Source organism: Macaca nemestrina, chromosome 5 (genome assembly GCF_043159975.1).
Source record: "Macaca nemestrina isolate mMacNem1 chromosome 5, mMacNem.hap1, whole genome shotgun sequence".
Classification (NCBI taxonomy): domain Eukaryota; kingdom Metazoa; phylum Chordata; class Mammalia; order Primates; family Cercopithecidae; genus Macaca; species Macaca nemestrina.
The window spans coordinates 39782269-39798045 of NC_092129.1; the positions used below are offsets into that span (position 1 = coordinate 39782269).

The window sequence follows — 15777 nt, forward strand, 5'->3', positions numbered from 1 at the left end:
ATTCTAATCAATCACCTATAGTTACCCACATTTCAAAATAAGGGAAGAAAACAAAAACAATATCGTACCAAAACATATACCCAAAATCCTACCCGAATGTGCTTACACTTATTAATCTCTTATAATCTTCTTCCTTCTCTGCCCCAATCTCTGAAACCATTCCACTCAGCCTACTTTCTCCATGGCTTCCAAAATCTACCTTTCCTATCATCTCTTCTTTGTATACTATTCTGTGTTCCCTGAAATTTTCTCTTCGATACAAGTATTTCAAACCAAATATCAAACCTCTAATTTACATAATTAAGAAAACACATGGTGGCCAGGCGCGGTGGCTCACCCCTGTAACCCCAGCACTTTGGGAGGCTGAGGTGGGTGGATCACCTGAGGTGAGGAGTTCAAGACCAGCCTGGCAAATACAGTGAAACCCCATCTCTACTAAAAATATAAAAATTAGCTGGGCGTGGTAATGGGCGCCTATAATCCCAGCTACTCAGGAGGATGAGGCAGGGGAACCTCTTGAACCCAGGAGGCAGAGGTTGTAGTGAGCCGAGATCGCACCATTGCACTCCAGTTTGGGTGACAAAAGCAAAACTCCATCTCAAACAAAAAAGAAAAGGAAGGAAAACACAAAGTTAATTTTCACTTCCCAAGAAGTGCTAATTTTGCCTGAATGTAAGAGTTCACAGAAAATACAGACTTTAATCTTTAAACAACTCATGCTTTCAATCACACACTTTCAATCATACACTGACACTGTAAACTAGGGTCATATACCTAACTTTAACTTTCAGACATCTGTGCTACTCTGCAATACTGTCAACACCATCACTCAATATATAACTGGGTATTTATATATATCTGATCAAGGAAAGGAAAGGCAGATTATCAAAATGCTGATACATGCCTGAGTATCATAAATGAAATACAAGTGAGCAAAAGAGAAAATCACAGGCATATCCAAAGTACTAACGCTTTCAGCTCTACTGATGGCCACTGAACTGAATCCTGGAGACTGTGTTCAATTGTAAAGGAATAAAATTAAAGAATATGTTAAGAAGGACAGAAATACAGATATGATATTCACAAGGCAAGGTATTATTAGAGGTATTATCTAGCTTTCTATAAGAGCACAAAACATGTTAAGTTCATTGACTTGTGTATAGGTTATCAGGAAGATATTACTTATTAAAGGGAAGCTACATTCAAAATTTATAGATATACAATCACACTAGGGGTAGAGAAAAAGACATCAAAATGCATAGATAATGCATAGAACATAAAGCTGCAGTGTATGTGTAACACCTATACTCAGAAGGTTAAAGCATAAGCACTCTCTATTTATTGTAAAAGTCAATGGCCTTACAAATTAGGAGGGAAGGCAAAGAAGAAAAACCTAATGATTTATTTTAAAAGCCAAATGAGTAATACCAGACAACAAGCACTGTGGAAGCACAGAAGTAACCAATGAAGACTGGAGCATTATAATAAAGGAGGTAGGAATATAGGGAAAATTGAAGAGGTGGAAGAGATCCTGAACAAGAACAGAATAAGAGAAATATTAATAAAGAACAGTTGACAGAATTCAATCCATTCTATTATAATGCATGTTTCCTTAAAACAAATTAGCTCATGTCAATGGGCTATGAAAGTGTAACATTGAGGATGCTTTAGTTTATGAAATTTTTCTCCCAATACTTCAAGGTTTTGCATCACTGCATAATAATAATACATATAAAGTCCGATAACACCAACCACAGAGAAATATTATACTGTAAGTATAATTGTATTGTAATGCCACATAGCTTCACATTCTTCCCCTTAGCTCAGTTTGGACATGTGCCCTGTTTGGGCAGCCTTTACTGCTTGGCTCTCCAAGGTCTGTGAGCATTTACAATATTACTCTTTAGTTTCAACCCTTTCTTACATCTCCTATCTCCTTTCACCATTTTTTTTAAAGTGTAAAATCCTATATTTACTGGAATACTTAATAGGAAATTAATTTATCTTTTCAAATGTGCAAGCATTTTTATTAAGATGATTATTTCTGTTAGTACTCTACAGGTGGAGTGGTTTGTCCTGATCTTATTTTTTCCATGTAATTCTGAAGATCACAAAGATTTTTAAGAATGCACGTTATGTTGCATATATCTCTCTATTTCCCCCCTCTTGTGCAAGGAGATAACAACACTGGTATAAAGTCAGCATGGCTAAATAGCAGAAGAGACATCCTATTTTATCAATTCTCTAGGAGGACAACTTTTTTTCACATTACAAATCTCAGAATTAGAGATGTGTCTTTCAATCAAATGACATCTTAGCATTACGTAATACTTAGACTGATAGCTTTCAGTTTTAAAGTGGTCCTTAAAATAATGATATACCTTACAATTCATAGCATTTTAGATTTAATGTGGTATAAATGAGGCCCTTTGGTCCCTGGTGCTTTCCTGGCTTTAATAAACTGTGTACAGTTTAGTCTAAAAGTAACAAACATACTTCCCCCAACTTCTCCTCCTACCCATGAAGTAGGAGGGAGAAACCCAAAACAAATTAAAAAATTAAGTGAGGCATGAAATCAGATGTTTCCCTTAACAAGTTTCAGTCAGGAAATACTGACAGGGAACAGGAAGTTTTCAATGTACAGGTTTCTCCTCTGCCTGCCAGGAGCTATTTTTTCTGCAATGGGGTCGGGCTGGTCCTGTACCACCACACACACCCAACACATAATTCCAACTCAGAAACCTAGACTGTGGCCACTATTCTGGAAGTAGTAATGGTTGGATTTGCGAAGGGTTGGTGGGGGGAAGAGTAAGAAAATTCCCCCAGGAGAAACATTGGGTTGGTGTAAAAGTAACTGCAGGTTTTTCCATTACTTTCAAACGGTGGGTGGGTGAGGCGGGGAGCAGTCCAAACCTCTGAAATTGTACTGAGAGCCCCAAAAGCAACAAATACAAGAAATAATGGAGTGAGAGAAAGTAATGACGAGAAAATGATAAATACAAAATGCTATTCTCTAAAATTGTAAATCACAAACTTTGATGGAAGTGCTTTCTGAAAAAATGGACACTTATAATTTTCAAAACTTAAGGCATTTTGACAAACATAAAAGTGCAAAGAATTCAAAACCTAACACCTGAAACTTCCTAAAATGGTTTCCTAAACACCTTAAAATAAAAATCACATGAGGCATTCATTAAAAATACAGCTTTCTAGGCTTCTTCCCCTGGAGATTATGATTCAGTGGTGCTGGAATGAAGCAGGAAATTTGTATTCCTAAGAATTACTCCGGCCAGGCACAGTGGCTCATGCCTGTAATCCCAGCACTTTGGGAGGCCCAGGCAGGTGGATCACCTGAGGTCAGGAGTTCAAGACCAGCCTGGCCAACATGGCAAAACCCCATCTCTACTAAAAATACAAAATTAGCCAGGCATGGTGGCGGGCACCTGCAATCCCAGCTACTTGAGAGGCTGAGACACGAGAACTGCTTGAACCTGGGAGCCACGTGGAGGTTGGGGTGAGCCGAGATCATGCCACTGCACTCCAGCCTAGGATACAGAATGAGACTCTGTCTCAAAGGAAAAAAAAAAAAAGAACTATTCCCAGCAGATTCATATCACAAGGTAAGATTAAGAAACACTGGTGACCTACAAGTCTTCCCTTTCTTCTGTCACACCAATACACCACTTTGTGGACCATGATCAATTATCTGCACAAAATACTAGCTCCCTTACTCAAAAAACTCCAATCAGTCGACACTAAAAACACAAAATTAAAAACTGTCTTTCACAATTTCGTTCCCATTTTCTTTCCTAGCCCTGTTTCCTCCTGCCACGTGCATTAATCCTGGTAGTCTGATGAAACAAGCCTCACTTACAGGTCACTGCTTAAGCAACACTGTTTCCTCTAGCTGGGATGCCATTCTTACTCCCAAATTTACTAGCTTCAATCCCAACTCCTTCCAGAAGCCTTCCCATACTCTTTCAGTCAGGGTTATTTTCTTTACCCACCATACTGTTGTAGCAAGTTATTTGAACAAGACTTTAAACAAGCTTCCTTATACCAAACTAATTTATAAATGTATTAGAATAACATTTTTCTTACAAAAAAAAAATACACAATAAAGGTTTGAAATTAGAATGGAGCAAATAAAGATTACTTCTAATCATATTCGCTGAAACAAAATACATCACCATTCAAATAAAGTTTTACATATGAACTTTTTGCTACCCCCACTCTTTGACATAGGTTCAATACTCAGTATCAAAGTCAATCTTTCTAAAAGAAAGAAAAGTTAACATTTAAAAATCACCATCCTAGGTTGGGCATCGTGGCGTACACCTATAACCCTGGCACTTGGGGAGGCCACCGCAGGAGGATCACTGGAGCTCAGGAGTTTGAGGCAAGCCTGGGCAGCGTAGTGAGACCAGGAAAACTGGGCTTAATAGAATTCAAAAAAATATACACATGCTGATGAATTTTAGAGAGAAATTCCAATTAATTGGTAAAGTCATTCAATTATCAGACTTCATTACACCATGAATATAATCAGCTATTCAATGACATGAGCTGCTTAAGAAAGGAAAATATTCTTCTAAAACTATTCATTTTTTATTGAAAATTACTTGGAAAATATACCACTAAAGAGGAAAGTTAAGTTTCTTATCTGATATTACTGTTATTTTTAAAATGTTTTGAAAATTTTAAAAATCCAAAGTCGTATGCTTTTGTTAAAAATATCAGTTTTTCACAGAAGAAACTCAAAAACATTTAACTATCTCCTGCTTTGATAAGATCAGTTGGCTTCTGGGGTGTTCGAAAAGTAACTCTCAAGAGTCAGACTGTCCTGAATACAAACCACAGGTAAGAGCCACATCAAAAGCTATGAGAGACACATGGATAAACTCTGACCCTGTCCTCAAGAAAGCTAGGCCATAAATGCAAATCTCAGAGAAACACCCTTTGAAGGTCTGACTTTCTGTGCTGTTAGCTTATTATTCAAGATAACATAACATTTATCCAGAGAAGCCTAAATGACTATATTAACCTGCAATATTAAGGTGTCTTTCAGTAATCCCCCATCTGAAAGATTCCACGCTTACACAAAGCCATATTCAACCAACTTCCAAGTCCTGTAGACCTCAACTCCTGTAAATTTTCTCTTGAATGTATTTCCAAATCCAATGCTACCACTCTTGCCCTCAACAAATGGTTCTCAATGCATATCACGAGCATACCCCCGGTGGGCTTGTTAAAACATCTGCTATGCCTCACTCCCAGTTTCCAACTCTTGGGTGGAGTCCCCAACATTGCATTTCGAACAAACTCTCAAGTGATGCTGATGGTTCACTTTGAGAACACTGTCCTAAATAGCCTCATCTCCTCTAGATAAATACATATAACACTCTCCTAACGAGTCTACCTACATCTACCCATATACCACCTTTAATCCATTATCAATGTATTAGAGATTTTTTAACTCAAATCTAATATAACCATATCATCTTCTCAGTTCTATGAATATGCCATGCTCTCTAATGTGCTTAGAATGCAAGTGATGAGGATAGCACTACCAGACATCACTTTGTCACCTCTAATATTTAAGTTACCTAGTCAACTGTGATGCTGAATTATAGAAGCCCCAAAGGGCAAATGCCTAAGAGGTTCCTAGAAAAATGTGAAATTGTTTTATTCCTAAATCACTATAAAATGTCTTTTCTCTTTTGAATCCCTGAATAAGGAGCTATAAAGGAATGCTGCTTATTAAGCCATCTCTCAGCTTCTAACCTACCATCCTTTACTAAGCTTTGTGATGCTGGATTGAAGTCACTGCAAAGCACATTTCTTCTTTGATACCCAGCTCCCTTTTAGGATCATCCAATAAGGAGATACTAAAGGGACACTGGAAAGCCAGAGAAGGCAGGCACATGCTCCTCTCCCTTTGCTTCTTGTTCCAGTATCACCCCAGCAATACTCACTTCACCTTCCAGAAGCAGTTTCTTCCAGTAACTGCAATTAATATCCATTTTCGGTTTTTCAAAAACTCCCAGAACCAGCTTCAATCTGCCTCTTCACTCCCCAGACAACACAACCAGCCAGTAGGTTGGAATCCCCTCTTTAAAAGACTGAATCCCAGCTCTAAGATTCAGGGGCTTTCTGAGGCACCAGCATCAGTCATGCAGTGCCTCCCTGCCCAGAGGTCTGAGTCCTGGCCCCACAGTCCCTCTTGAAAACTTCAGAGGCAACGCAGCAAAAAACCGTCTCCTCAAGGTCTAAGTCACAGTTCCAAGGTGCCTCCACCAGCTTCTAAAAGGTGATGTCAACCTTGCCATTTGTTCCCCCAAGAACTAGGGACAGTAAAGTGCTTCCTGAACTTATTACCTTCTTGATATCCTGGTTGCACTTTTTGCATTCTTTGTTCTATAATACCTGGTTAACAACTTTTTATGTTAAATACTTTCTGATAAAATAACTGGTACAATCTTTATCTCCTAACAGAATATGGACTGATAACAGTGAAACATTAAAAGATGAGAGGAAAGGCCACGATTAAGCTAAATGAGAAAAGTACTTGACCAGAAGGGCAGGCCTGTAAATAAAGAGCTAGATGCATTTCAGAATAACCAATTAACAGGAAAAAGGTGGTAAGAGTAGATACGATAAAGATAACTTCTAGCATATCTATGCCTTTATAAAGAAAAAGAAATTATAAAAGTCAGAAGGGACATATTTGGTCAGAAGAGGCTAAAAATGGGATGAAAATAGGTACAGTTTATAAGACAGCCCAGCAGACTAGAAGGTAATTAAGACAAGGATGTCTTAGTCCATTCAGGCTGCTATAACAAAATGCCATAAACTAGGTAGCTTACAAACAGAAATTTCTGACAGTTCAGAGGCTAGGAAGTCCAAGATCAAGGCAGCCTGTGTGCGGTGAAGGCCCACTTTCTGGCTCACAGATAGCACCCACTTGCTGTGTCCTAACATGATAGAAGGGCAAGAGTTCTCCTTGGGACCTCTTTTATTAGGGCACTAATCCCATTTATGAGGGCTCCACCGTCACGGCCTGATCACCTACCAAGGGCCCCACCTCCTAATACCATCACCTTGGGGGTTAGAATTTCAACATGTGAATCTGAGAGAAACACAAACATTCAGACCATGGCAGAAGGCTCTGAAAGAAATGTTTATTAAATCTTTAAACTTGTGAAAAATGAGTTTTATAAATTACATTTATGCTACATTCAACTATAGGTAAATATACTATTATACCCTCTTTTTATACCATAGTAAATTTTTTTTTTCAATTTTTTGAGATGGAGTTTAGCTTTTGTTGCCCAGGCTGGAATGGGGTGATCTCAGCTCACTGCAACCTCCGCCTCCCGGGTTCAAGTGATTCTCCTGCCTCAGTCTCCCGAGTAGCTGGGATTACAGGCACTCGCCACCATGCCTGGCTAATTTTTGTATTTTTAGTAGAGATGGGGTTTCACCATGTTGGCCAGGCTGGTCTCGAACTCCTGACCTCAGGTGATCCACGTGCCTCAGCCTCCCAGAGTGCTGGGATTACAGGCGTGAGCCACTGCACCCAGCCTATACCATACTAAAATTTAGCAGGGCATTTTAACCTGTGTAGATAGTAGGCTGAAATTTGGAGACAAGGGTAGTGTTAGGGAAATAAGTGAGAGGAGGATCAGGACTAATGACGCAGTCTTTGCAGGAAAGAATATATGAATGTTTTCCTTATATGGTGGCAGAGAAGAAATCTTTGGGCTGATAATCTAGAAGATACAGCTCCGATGTGGAATCATACAGAAATATGAATGCCAAATCCCTCTCCAAATCAGACTCCAAAAGAAGTCTGAACTACATGTATTGGTTTATTTACCAGACTGTTTAACAATAGATAAACTAAAGTACTGTATAAAGGAAAGTCTATGCATAAGACCTCCATGTTTCTAACACTCAAAGGATCCTTGAGGATATAATGGCTGCCTGCCTCTAGAGGCTTCAGAATTTCATTATTGACTAAATTACCATTTTAGTATATTTAGATTAACTGCAGGATGCAAAGTATGCTGGGAAAAAAAAGCCAAAGTCTTTTTTATATTATTTAAAACTAAATAACAGAATCATAAGTTTAAATTCTACTCACAGGTAAAGAAATTATTTTATATGCCTTTAAAAATTAACATATAATTAACTTTTTAAGTGTTATACATTACAGTCTCACAGAACACTTCTAGTCCTTGAACGACTAACATTTACTTTATGTTTTTAAACACCAAATCAAAGGAATCAAATTATTTTTTAAAATTCACCTGTTGATGGCGAAATACAATAATCATCCTCTACAGACTGGCCATAGAGATCATCATCTTCAAAATCTAAAATAAAGACAAAAGAGATAAATTCATTTACAAGTTCTTTTTATATTCTTAGTTACTAGTGAGGAAGCATCTGAATCCTCTCCAAAATAAACTGTTTATCCAAAATTTAAGGAATCTAGAATGTCTATTTTCAAAAAAACTCTAAGAATTTCACCCACAAAATAGTTATCTACTAACTATATTTATAAAGACATATACAGTTCTTCAGTTGTTAAATTAATTGGGTTACCCAGGTCCCAAGTTTTCACCTCATAGGATCAAATATAATAATCCTATAAAAAACATAGCTGAGGTCAGGTACGGTGGCTCACGCCTGTAATCCCAACAGTTTGTGAGGCCGAGGTAGGCGGATCATGAGGTCAGAAGTTTGAGACCCACCTGACCAACATAGCGAAACCCCGTCTCTACTAAAAATACAAAAATTAGCTGGGCGTGGTGGCGCACACCTGAAATTCCAGCTACTCAGGAGTCTGAGGCAGGAGAATCACTTCAACCCAGGAGGTGGAGGTTGCAGTGAGCCGAGATCGCGCCACTGCACTTCAGCCTGGGTGACAGAGAGACTCCATCTCAAAAAAAAAAAAAAAAAAAAAAAAAAGCCGGGCGCGGTGGCTCAAGCCTGTAATCCCAGCACTTTGGGAGGCCGAGACGGGCGGATCACGAGGTCAGGAGATCGAGACCATCCTGGCTGACACGGTGAAACCCCGTCTCTACTAAAAAATACAAAAAAAAAACTAGCCGGGCGAGGTGGCGGGCGCCTGTAGTCCCAGCTACTCAGGAGGCTGAGGCAGGAGAATGGCGTGAACCCGGGAGGCAGAGCTTGCAGTGAGCCGAGATCTGGCCACTGCACTCCAGCCTGGGTGGCAGAGCGAGACTCCGTCTCAAAAAAAAAAAAAAAAAAAAAAAAAAAAAAAAAAAGAAAAGAAAAAAGAAAAAAAAATACTTAGTTTCTCCAGTGTTGACAAAAATCTGAAATAAACCATTTTTTTTACCAAGTTCCCTCTATAACCAAAGCACGTCTCTTCCACAGAACTGACTAACATGGGGGTATACAATAGATCACGAAAGTAGTATTTCTTCATGAAGAGCTAAGTAGCATCCATACAAACCAGCTTACCCTAAACCCCTATGCTCACCCACTGATGGCTAATTGCCCTTTTTTTCCTGCTTCCTGGGATATGCTCTTTGCCTTGATTTTCCTAGGCCATTTCTTTCTGCTAGCTAAGGTTCTAGCTCAAATGTCTCCTCTTTGCACAAGTCTTCCCTGACCACTCTGGGTAAAGCAGTAAGCCCCTCTGCCACTGTTACCCTCCAGCACACTTACCCAATTTACAGAGTACTACGCCTGTTCACTACATGAGACTATCAGCTTCTTCAGGGCAAGACTTGGTTTAGCCACCTGGCACACATGTGGAACTAGATTAATATTTGTTTTATCATAAATTAACAAATCAAACTAATTACAACTAAAAACCCACAAAGAACATAAATATATTTACATAAATTTCACTTCACAAACACTAACACCATGCCAGGGAGTAGCTGAGACAACTGTGGTATAACAGTGAACACATTTCGAGTTATCAGTGCACCTAAAATCTGACAAGGTATACACCCAAGAAAATGGGCAATTACAAAACCACGTGGTAAGTGCCTGACGTGAGAAACACAGAGCAATTTGGGAACACACACATGAACGACAAAACTAGAACTGGGAGTGGGGTAGCCAGGGAAAGATCCCCAGGAATATAAAATCCAAACCAATCCCAAAGGATAGAGTTAGCTAATTTCTGAGGGTATTCATGCAGCAGAAACAGCATGCTCAAAGGCTGAGACCAAATGCTTACAGCAAAGAAAAATTAGATAAATGCTACTATTGGGCAAAAAGATATATGATTAAATAAATTATTAGATCACAATCCCAAGTTAATAAAAATTTATTTGAAAATAAACAAGGGGCCATTCACAAACAAAATATTTTCAGATACTGAAGACAACAATAGGTCAGGCATGGTGGCTCACACCTATAATTCCAGTACTTTGGGAAGCCAAGGAGGCAGGATCTCACTTGGGCCCAGGAATTTGAGTCCAGCCTGGGCAATACAGCCAGATGCTGTCTCTACTAAAATAAAAAAAAAAATCAACCAGCCATGGGGCACATGCCTATAGACCTAGCTACTCTGGAGGCTGAGGCAGGAGGACTGCTTGAGCCCAGGAGTTGGAGGTTACAGAGAGCTATGATCATGCCACTGGACTCACACTGCAGCTTGGCCAACAAAGTGTGATCCCGTCTCTTAAAAAAAAAACATAATAAGACTCTTTTTTTACTAAGTCAGCTTGTCAATGCTGAAATTGACCCTAAAGTGCCACCACATAAAAAGATGAAGAGAATTCTTTCCTGCAATCTTCGTAGTTTGTTTCCTCAATCAACAAAATTATGGAATATTTACTACATGTAAAGAACACTATGTCAGCCACTTAAAGTATGGATTTTGCCTTCCTGGGACTTTTAAATCAGTGACTGAGGCAGTCATGTAAAGTATTATATAAATTACAGAGAAAAACAAAGTGGGAGTTAAGTAGAGAAACCAATAGGTTTTAGAACACACACTCTCTCTAATGAGGTTGTATTACTTAAGAGAATTTTTAAATTATTATTCTGAGAATTCAAGAGAAAGCCTAACTGGGAAGAAGAGAAATAAACTGGACCTTGATAATGAGTACAACTTTTATAAACAAGAAAAGGGGATGAACCTCCTTAATGTTACAGGAACAGCTTGGTTATGATGTCACCAATTGTTCCAAAGAAACATGACAACCTGACCTCAAGTAGCCAAGGTGCTCCCTGAGGCCAACCACCTCTCCTCCATGAAGCATTCCTTCACATAGAAATCCTGCTTACTCCCCCCAATCCATTCTGAATTAAGTGTTCTCATCTGTGTATCCCTCCCATAGCGTTTTCTCAGTACCTTTTGTAGCATTTTTCATACTCTAATAATCTGTAACTGGTATAATCTTCTCCTTTTAGACTACCCTCAAATATCTTACCGTCAGTCCTCAAAGCTTAGAACAGTACTCTAAGCACTAACTTAATGGTGGTTGAGGAAATGATCAACAACTATTAAAGAAACGAATAATAATTAGGCCTATTCATGTACTTTATATTTGCAAAAATATCTCTCAGTCTAAAGTCATTTCTTAGGTGACAATGGTCCACATGCAACACCATCCATTGCAATACTTATTTAAAAGGGCCTCTATTCTAAAGTAACCACCAGAAAATTCACATGTTCTAGACGGACTGAAGTCACAGGTTCCAAATGGAGAACAGGGTGCTAGCTGCCCTCACTCTAGTTAGAGCACACTGATGTTCCATAATAATCTACTGGGGTGCCAACGACAATCACCAACATATTAAGCATTACATGTTCTGCACTTTGCAAAGCATAGGTCTTTATTCTTCTTCTGCATTAGTTCATACTTGTTTATATTTTTAGTTTATGTGATGCTTGGTGATGCCTATAGTTATCTACTGCATGAAGAGGGATGTGCTCCTCCTAAAAATAATTCTAACTCCTGTTAACTCCTACAGAACATTCATATAGACATTTTTCTTTTATTTCATTTTTTAATATCAAAAAGTCCTTTCCCATACACTCTTTCTTCTAGTACCGCCGTTTATTTACATTTCAAAATACATTTACATCAAGCATTACCAGCCAAGAACTGAGTATAAACTTCACGATCATCTGATCGACTCATTATTTGGGCCTTTTTAATATGTGTCTTTTCTACTGTCTCCTAAGTTTCCACTTTGAAATTTGTTGAAAAATAAATTAGCGCAAACTGGTTCTGCACTAAGTATGTATGGACACACAGAAAAGATTTACCGTGTAAATCTAGCACAGGTACAGGTCTGTTGAATGTAAGCATTAAGTCAATCTGTGTTTTACAAATAAGCAACGTTTCAAGGCCATTTCTCAAAGGGGGTCTGAAAGAGAGGAGCTAGAAGCAGGCACGTGAGTGCCCGACATGGGAGGAAACAATGGAAGAGGTGATAATGCTTACGTGACTAAATATCACCGGATCCCAACCTCACCAATGTCCTACCCATATGACGCTATTCAGCACCTCTCCCTCCCCAAACAAAATCAACACCAGAGGGCAGAAATCATGACTTTAAAACGACGGCATTTGGCGGCACTAGAAGGCCTGTAATATTCCCCAACTGGGCTCTCCCAATTCCGACAGGGCACCACTGACGAGAAACTCACAGATTGAAGTAGATGCCAACGGGCTAGGATCCCAGCTGTAACCGCAAAAGAACGTCCCGGCATGACCCTGCCTCCTACCTTCATCGTAGTTATAGCCTCGAACATTCCGATGCCGGGCCATGACGGCGGAGAGGGCGTTTGCCACAGCCCCTTAACTCCTTCCAAAACACTCCGCTTAGATACTGATAAGGTGCCAACTGCGCCCTGGAGAACCCCCATGCGCCATCTTGGTTTCCCGCAAGCCTCTGCGCCGAGCGCCTGCGCAAGCGCGACGTCTTATCTGTGCACCGCGCGACGGCAAAGCCTGGGGGGGGGGGGGTCACTGTTCGCCTCCCTGAGGGCGCATGCGCACTGCTGCGCACCGCGGGAAGAGGGGAGGGAGCCTTTGGGCGTGGCCCCACCCAAAGGTTGGGCGACGGAGGGGGATGGGGAAATCGCGCCTCCTAGAACTGACTGGTTTGGACTAAATGTTGCAAGCGGGGAACCTTGACCTACTTACGCCAGCGTTCTGGATTATTTTACAAATGTGGTTTCTGATAACCTGAGAAAGCTATGTGCTCAGTAAGAGCAGGGACCTTGTCTTATCAAACTTTGATCTTTAATTAGGCACACAGTAGGCATTCAACAAACTTGTGTAAACTTGGTAGCAGATTTAGCCCAGGCCGGTGCGGTGGCTCCTGCTTGTAATCTCAGCACTTTGGGACGCCCAGGAGGGCGGATCGCTTAAACCCAGGTGTTTGAGACCAGCCTGAGCAACATAGCGAGACTCCGTCTCTACAAAAAATACAAACACTAGCCGGCCCCGTGATGCAGACCTATAGTCCCAGCTACTGAAGAGGCTGGGGTGGGGGGATCCTCTGAGCCCGGGCAGTCGAGGCTGCAGTGAGCTGAGATCGGGCCTCTCCATTTCCAGCCTGGGCGACAAAGTGAGAACTTATCTTAAAAAAAAAAAAAAAAAAAAAAAAAAAAAAAAAGGAGTCCAAGCTTTAGAGGAGGAAATAAGGCTATTTTTAAACGGGTATATATTATTAAATTGAGACTCTGGCTATAATAGGTCACCCTGCTTTCATATAATTTACAACTTCATGTATTCACTCCGTTCGGCATTAGTATCTCCAGTAAACAACGATTTGCCCTTAGCTATGTAAACGATTTTAGCTATATAAACGATATTTATTAGCATCATAAAGAAAGATTCACTGAACATTCATTGAACACATAATTGTGTATAACATTGTATTAAATATAGGTTTTTAGACATAGCACTGGCCTTAGGTAGTAATGATGAATGTTGTTGATGCATGAATCTATAACCCACTATTAAATGTCCTCATTTCTTAGAACATAAAGTTAATAATGTTATATAAGAAACCAACCTCATTATACTGAACAAACCACTTCAGTTTTAGCTTGTGTTTTTGAAATGATGATACTTCACATCAAAGGCAAATGTCAAATTCTAGAGATAATTAAAAGCTTACTCAGCTTTTTGCTATGCACAATAGAAAGAAATAAGAGTAATCCAAATTTAGTTTATATTTGTAAGTGGCTTGGAACGTAATTTATTCATGCATTTGAATGTATTCGACTACAAAAATTGTTGTTTAATGTAGCTCCAAGATAAAAAAAAAATAGAGATAGTTGCTAATGTTATATGGCTTAAGTGTTTTTATTATTTTATACCCTTAGGTAATTTTTATTTTGCCACCTGTTTCTTTGTAAAATGGAGATAGTAATACTAACTCGCGAGCTGTGAATAATTTATCCACATAAGAGGATTTATCACAGATCATAGTAGGTGCTTAAAAATATTGTGTTATTGGTCGAGTGCGGTGGCTCACTCCTGTGATCCCAGCACTTTGGGAGGCTGAAGCAGGCAGATCATGAGGTCAAGAGATCAAGACCATCCTGGCCAACATGGTGAAACCCCCTCTCCACTAAAAATACAAACATTAGCTGGGCATGGTGGTGCATGCCTATAGTCCCAGCTACTCGGGAGGCTGAGGCAGGAGAATTGATTGAACCCAGGAGGCAGAGTTTGCAGTGAGCTGAGATCATACCACTGCACTGAAGCCTGGCGACAGAGTGAGACTCTGTCCTCCCCGCCCCCCCCAAAAAAATCGTGTTATTAAAATACAAATGGCAGCTTGCACTCCACTGTAATTGTCAATTGCAAGCTTAACTACAACTCACTGAGGTATGAAGTGAATGAGTTATAAATAGACCACATAAGCAAAGTGCTACAGAAGCAATGAATAAGAAAACATTACTTCTGCCAGATAATATATAATTTGCCCTTAGGTCGTCAATAATGCACTCCTTTAAAACTCTAAATATTGCACAGTCTCTACTGCATCTCAAACAATAGAGCCTCAATAGCAAAGCCTTCACTGATTTCTTCAGAAAAAGTTAGGACTGTTACACTCCCCTCAGGACTCTGCAGGTGTGGTCCGAGCACCGTGGCTCACACCTGTAATCCCAGCACTTTGGGACATCGAGGCAGGTGGATCACCTGAGGTCAAGAGTTCGAGACCAGCCTGGCTACCATGGTGAAACCCCAGTCTTCTACTAAAAATAAAAAAACATTTGCCGTGCATGGTGGTGGGCGACTGTAATCCCAGCTACTTGGGAGGCTGAGGAAGGAGAATCGCTTGAACCGAGGAGGCAGAAGTTGCAGTGAGCCGAGATCGCGCCATTGCTCTCCAGCCTGGGCAACAAGAGCAAAACTCCGTCTCAAAAAAAGAAAGAAAAAAAAAAAAAGACTCTGGTATTGTGTTTTGATGGAAAGTACTATGACTCTGGAATATCACGAACCTGGATTTCAGTCCCAGTTTTGTTGCTGTTAATCCCTTTGGATTTAATTTCTTCATCTGTAAAATGGATATATATGAAAATGTATGTCTTCTGTTTTGTGAAAAGTAAATGATGTATGAAAAAACAGTAGGTGTTGCAGAGTGGGTACTCAATAGATGCCAGTTCTCTACCCCCACTAATTACAAAGCTTTATCTTTGTTTCTCCAGCACCCTAATGTCTGGCACTTTAAATTTTTGCTGAATGAATTAATGAGTAAAAGAAGAGAAATAAAATGACATTTATCTTGCTATGGAATTGTTAAATGTCATAA

The 15777-nt window shown here is 39.8% G+C and overlaps 1 protein-coding gene across 5 annotated transcripts in view; it reads right to left on the reverse strand.

The window, feature by feature from the left end:
* LOC105465656 (HBS1 like translational GTPase) overlaps positions 1-12923 on the reverse strand; it is a 97776-nt gene extending 84853 nt beyond the window's left edge. For 2 of the 5 annotated variants that reach the window (XM_011714210.2, XM_011714208.2), the window contains exons 1-2: positions 12731-12922; positions 8313-8378 (exon numbers count right to left, since the gene is read on the reverse strand). In XM_011714210.2, the coding sequence (XP_011712512.1) occupies positions 8313-8378; positions 12731-12773 (109 nt within the window). In that variant the 5' untranslated portion in view covers positions 12774-12922. Of the gene's footprint in view, positions 1-8312; positions 8379-12652 lie in introns of all 5 variants that reach the window. The other 3 variants (XM_011714209.3, XM_011714207.3, XM_011714211.2) reach the window with 2 other exon arrangements.
* Between the last annotated feature and the right edge of the window lie 2854 nt (positions 12924-15777).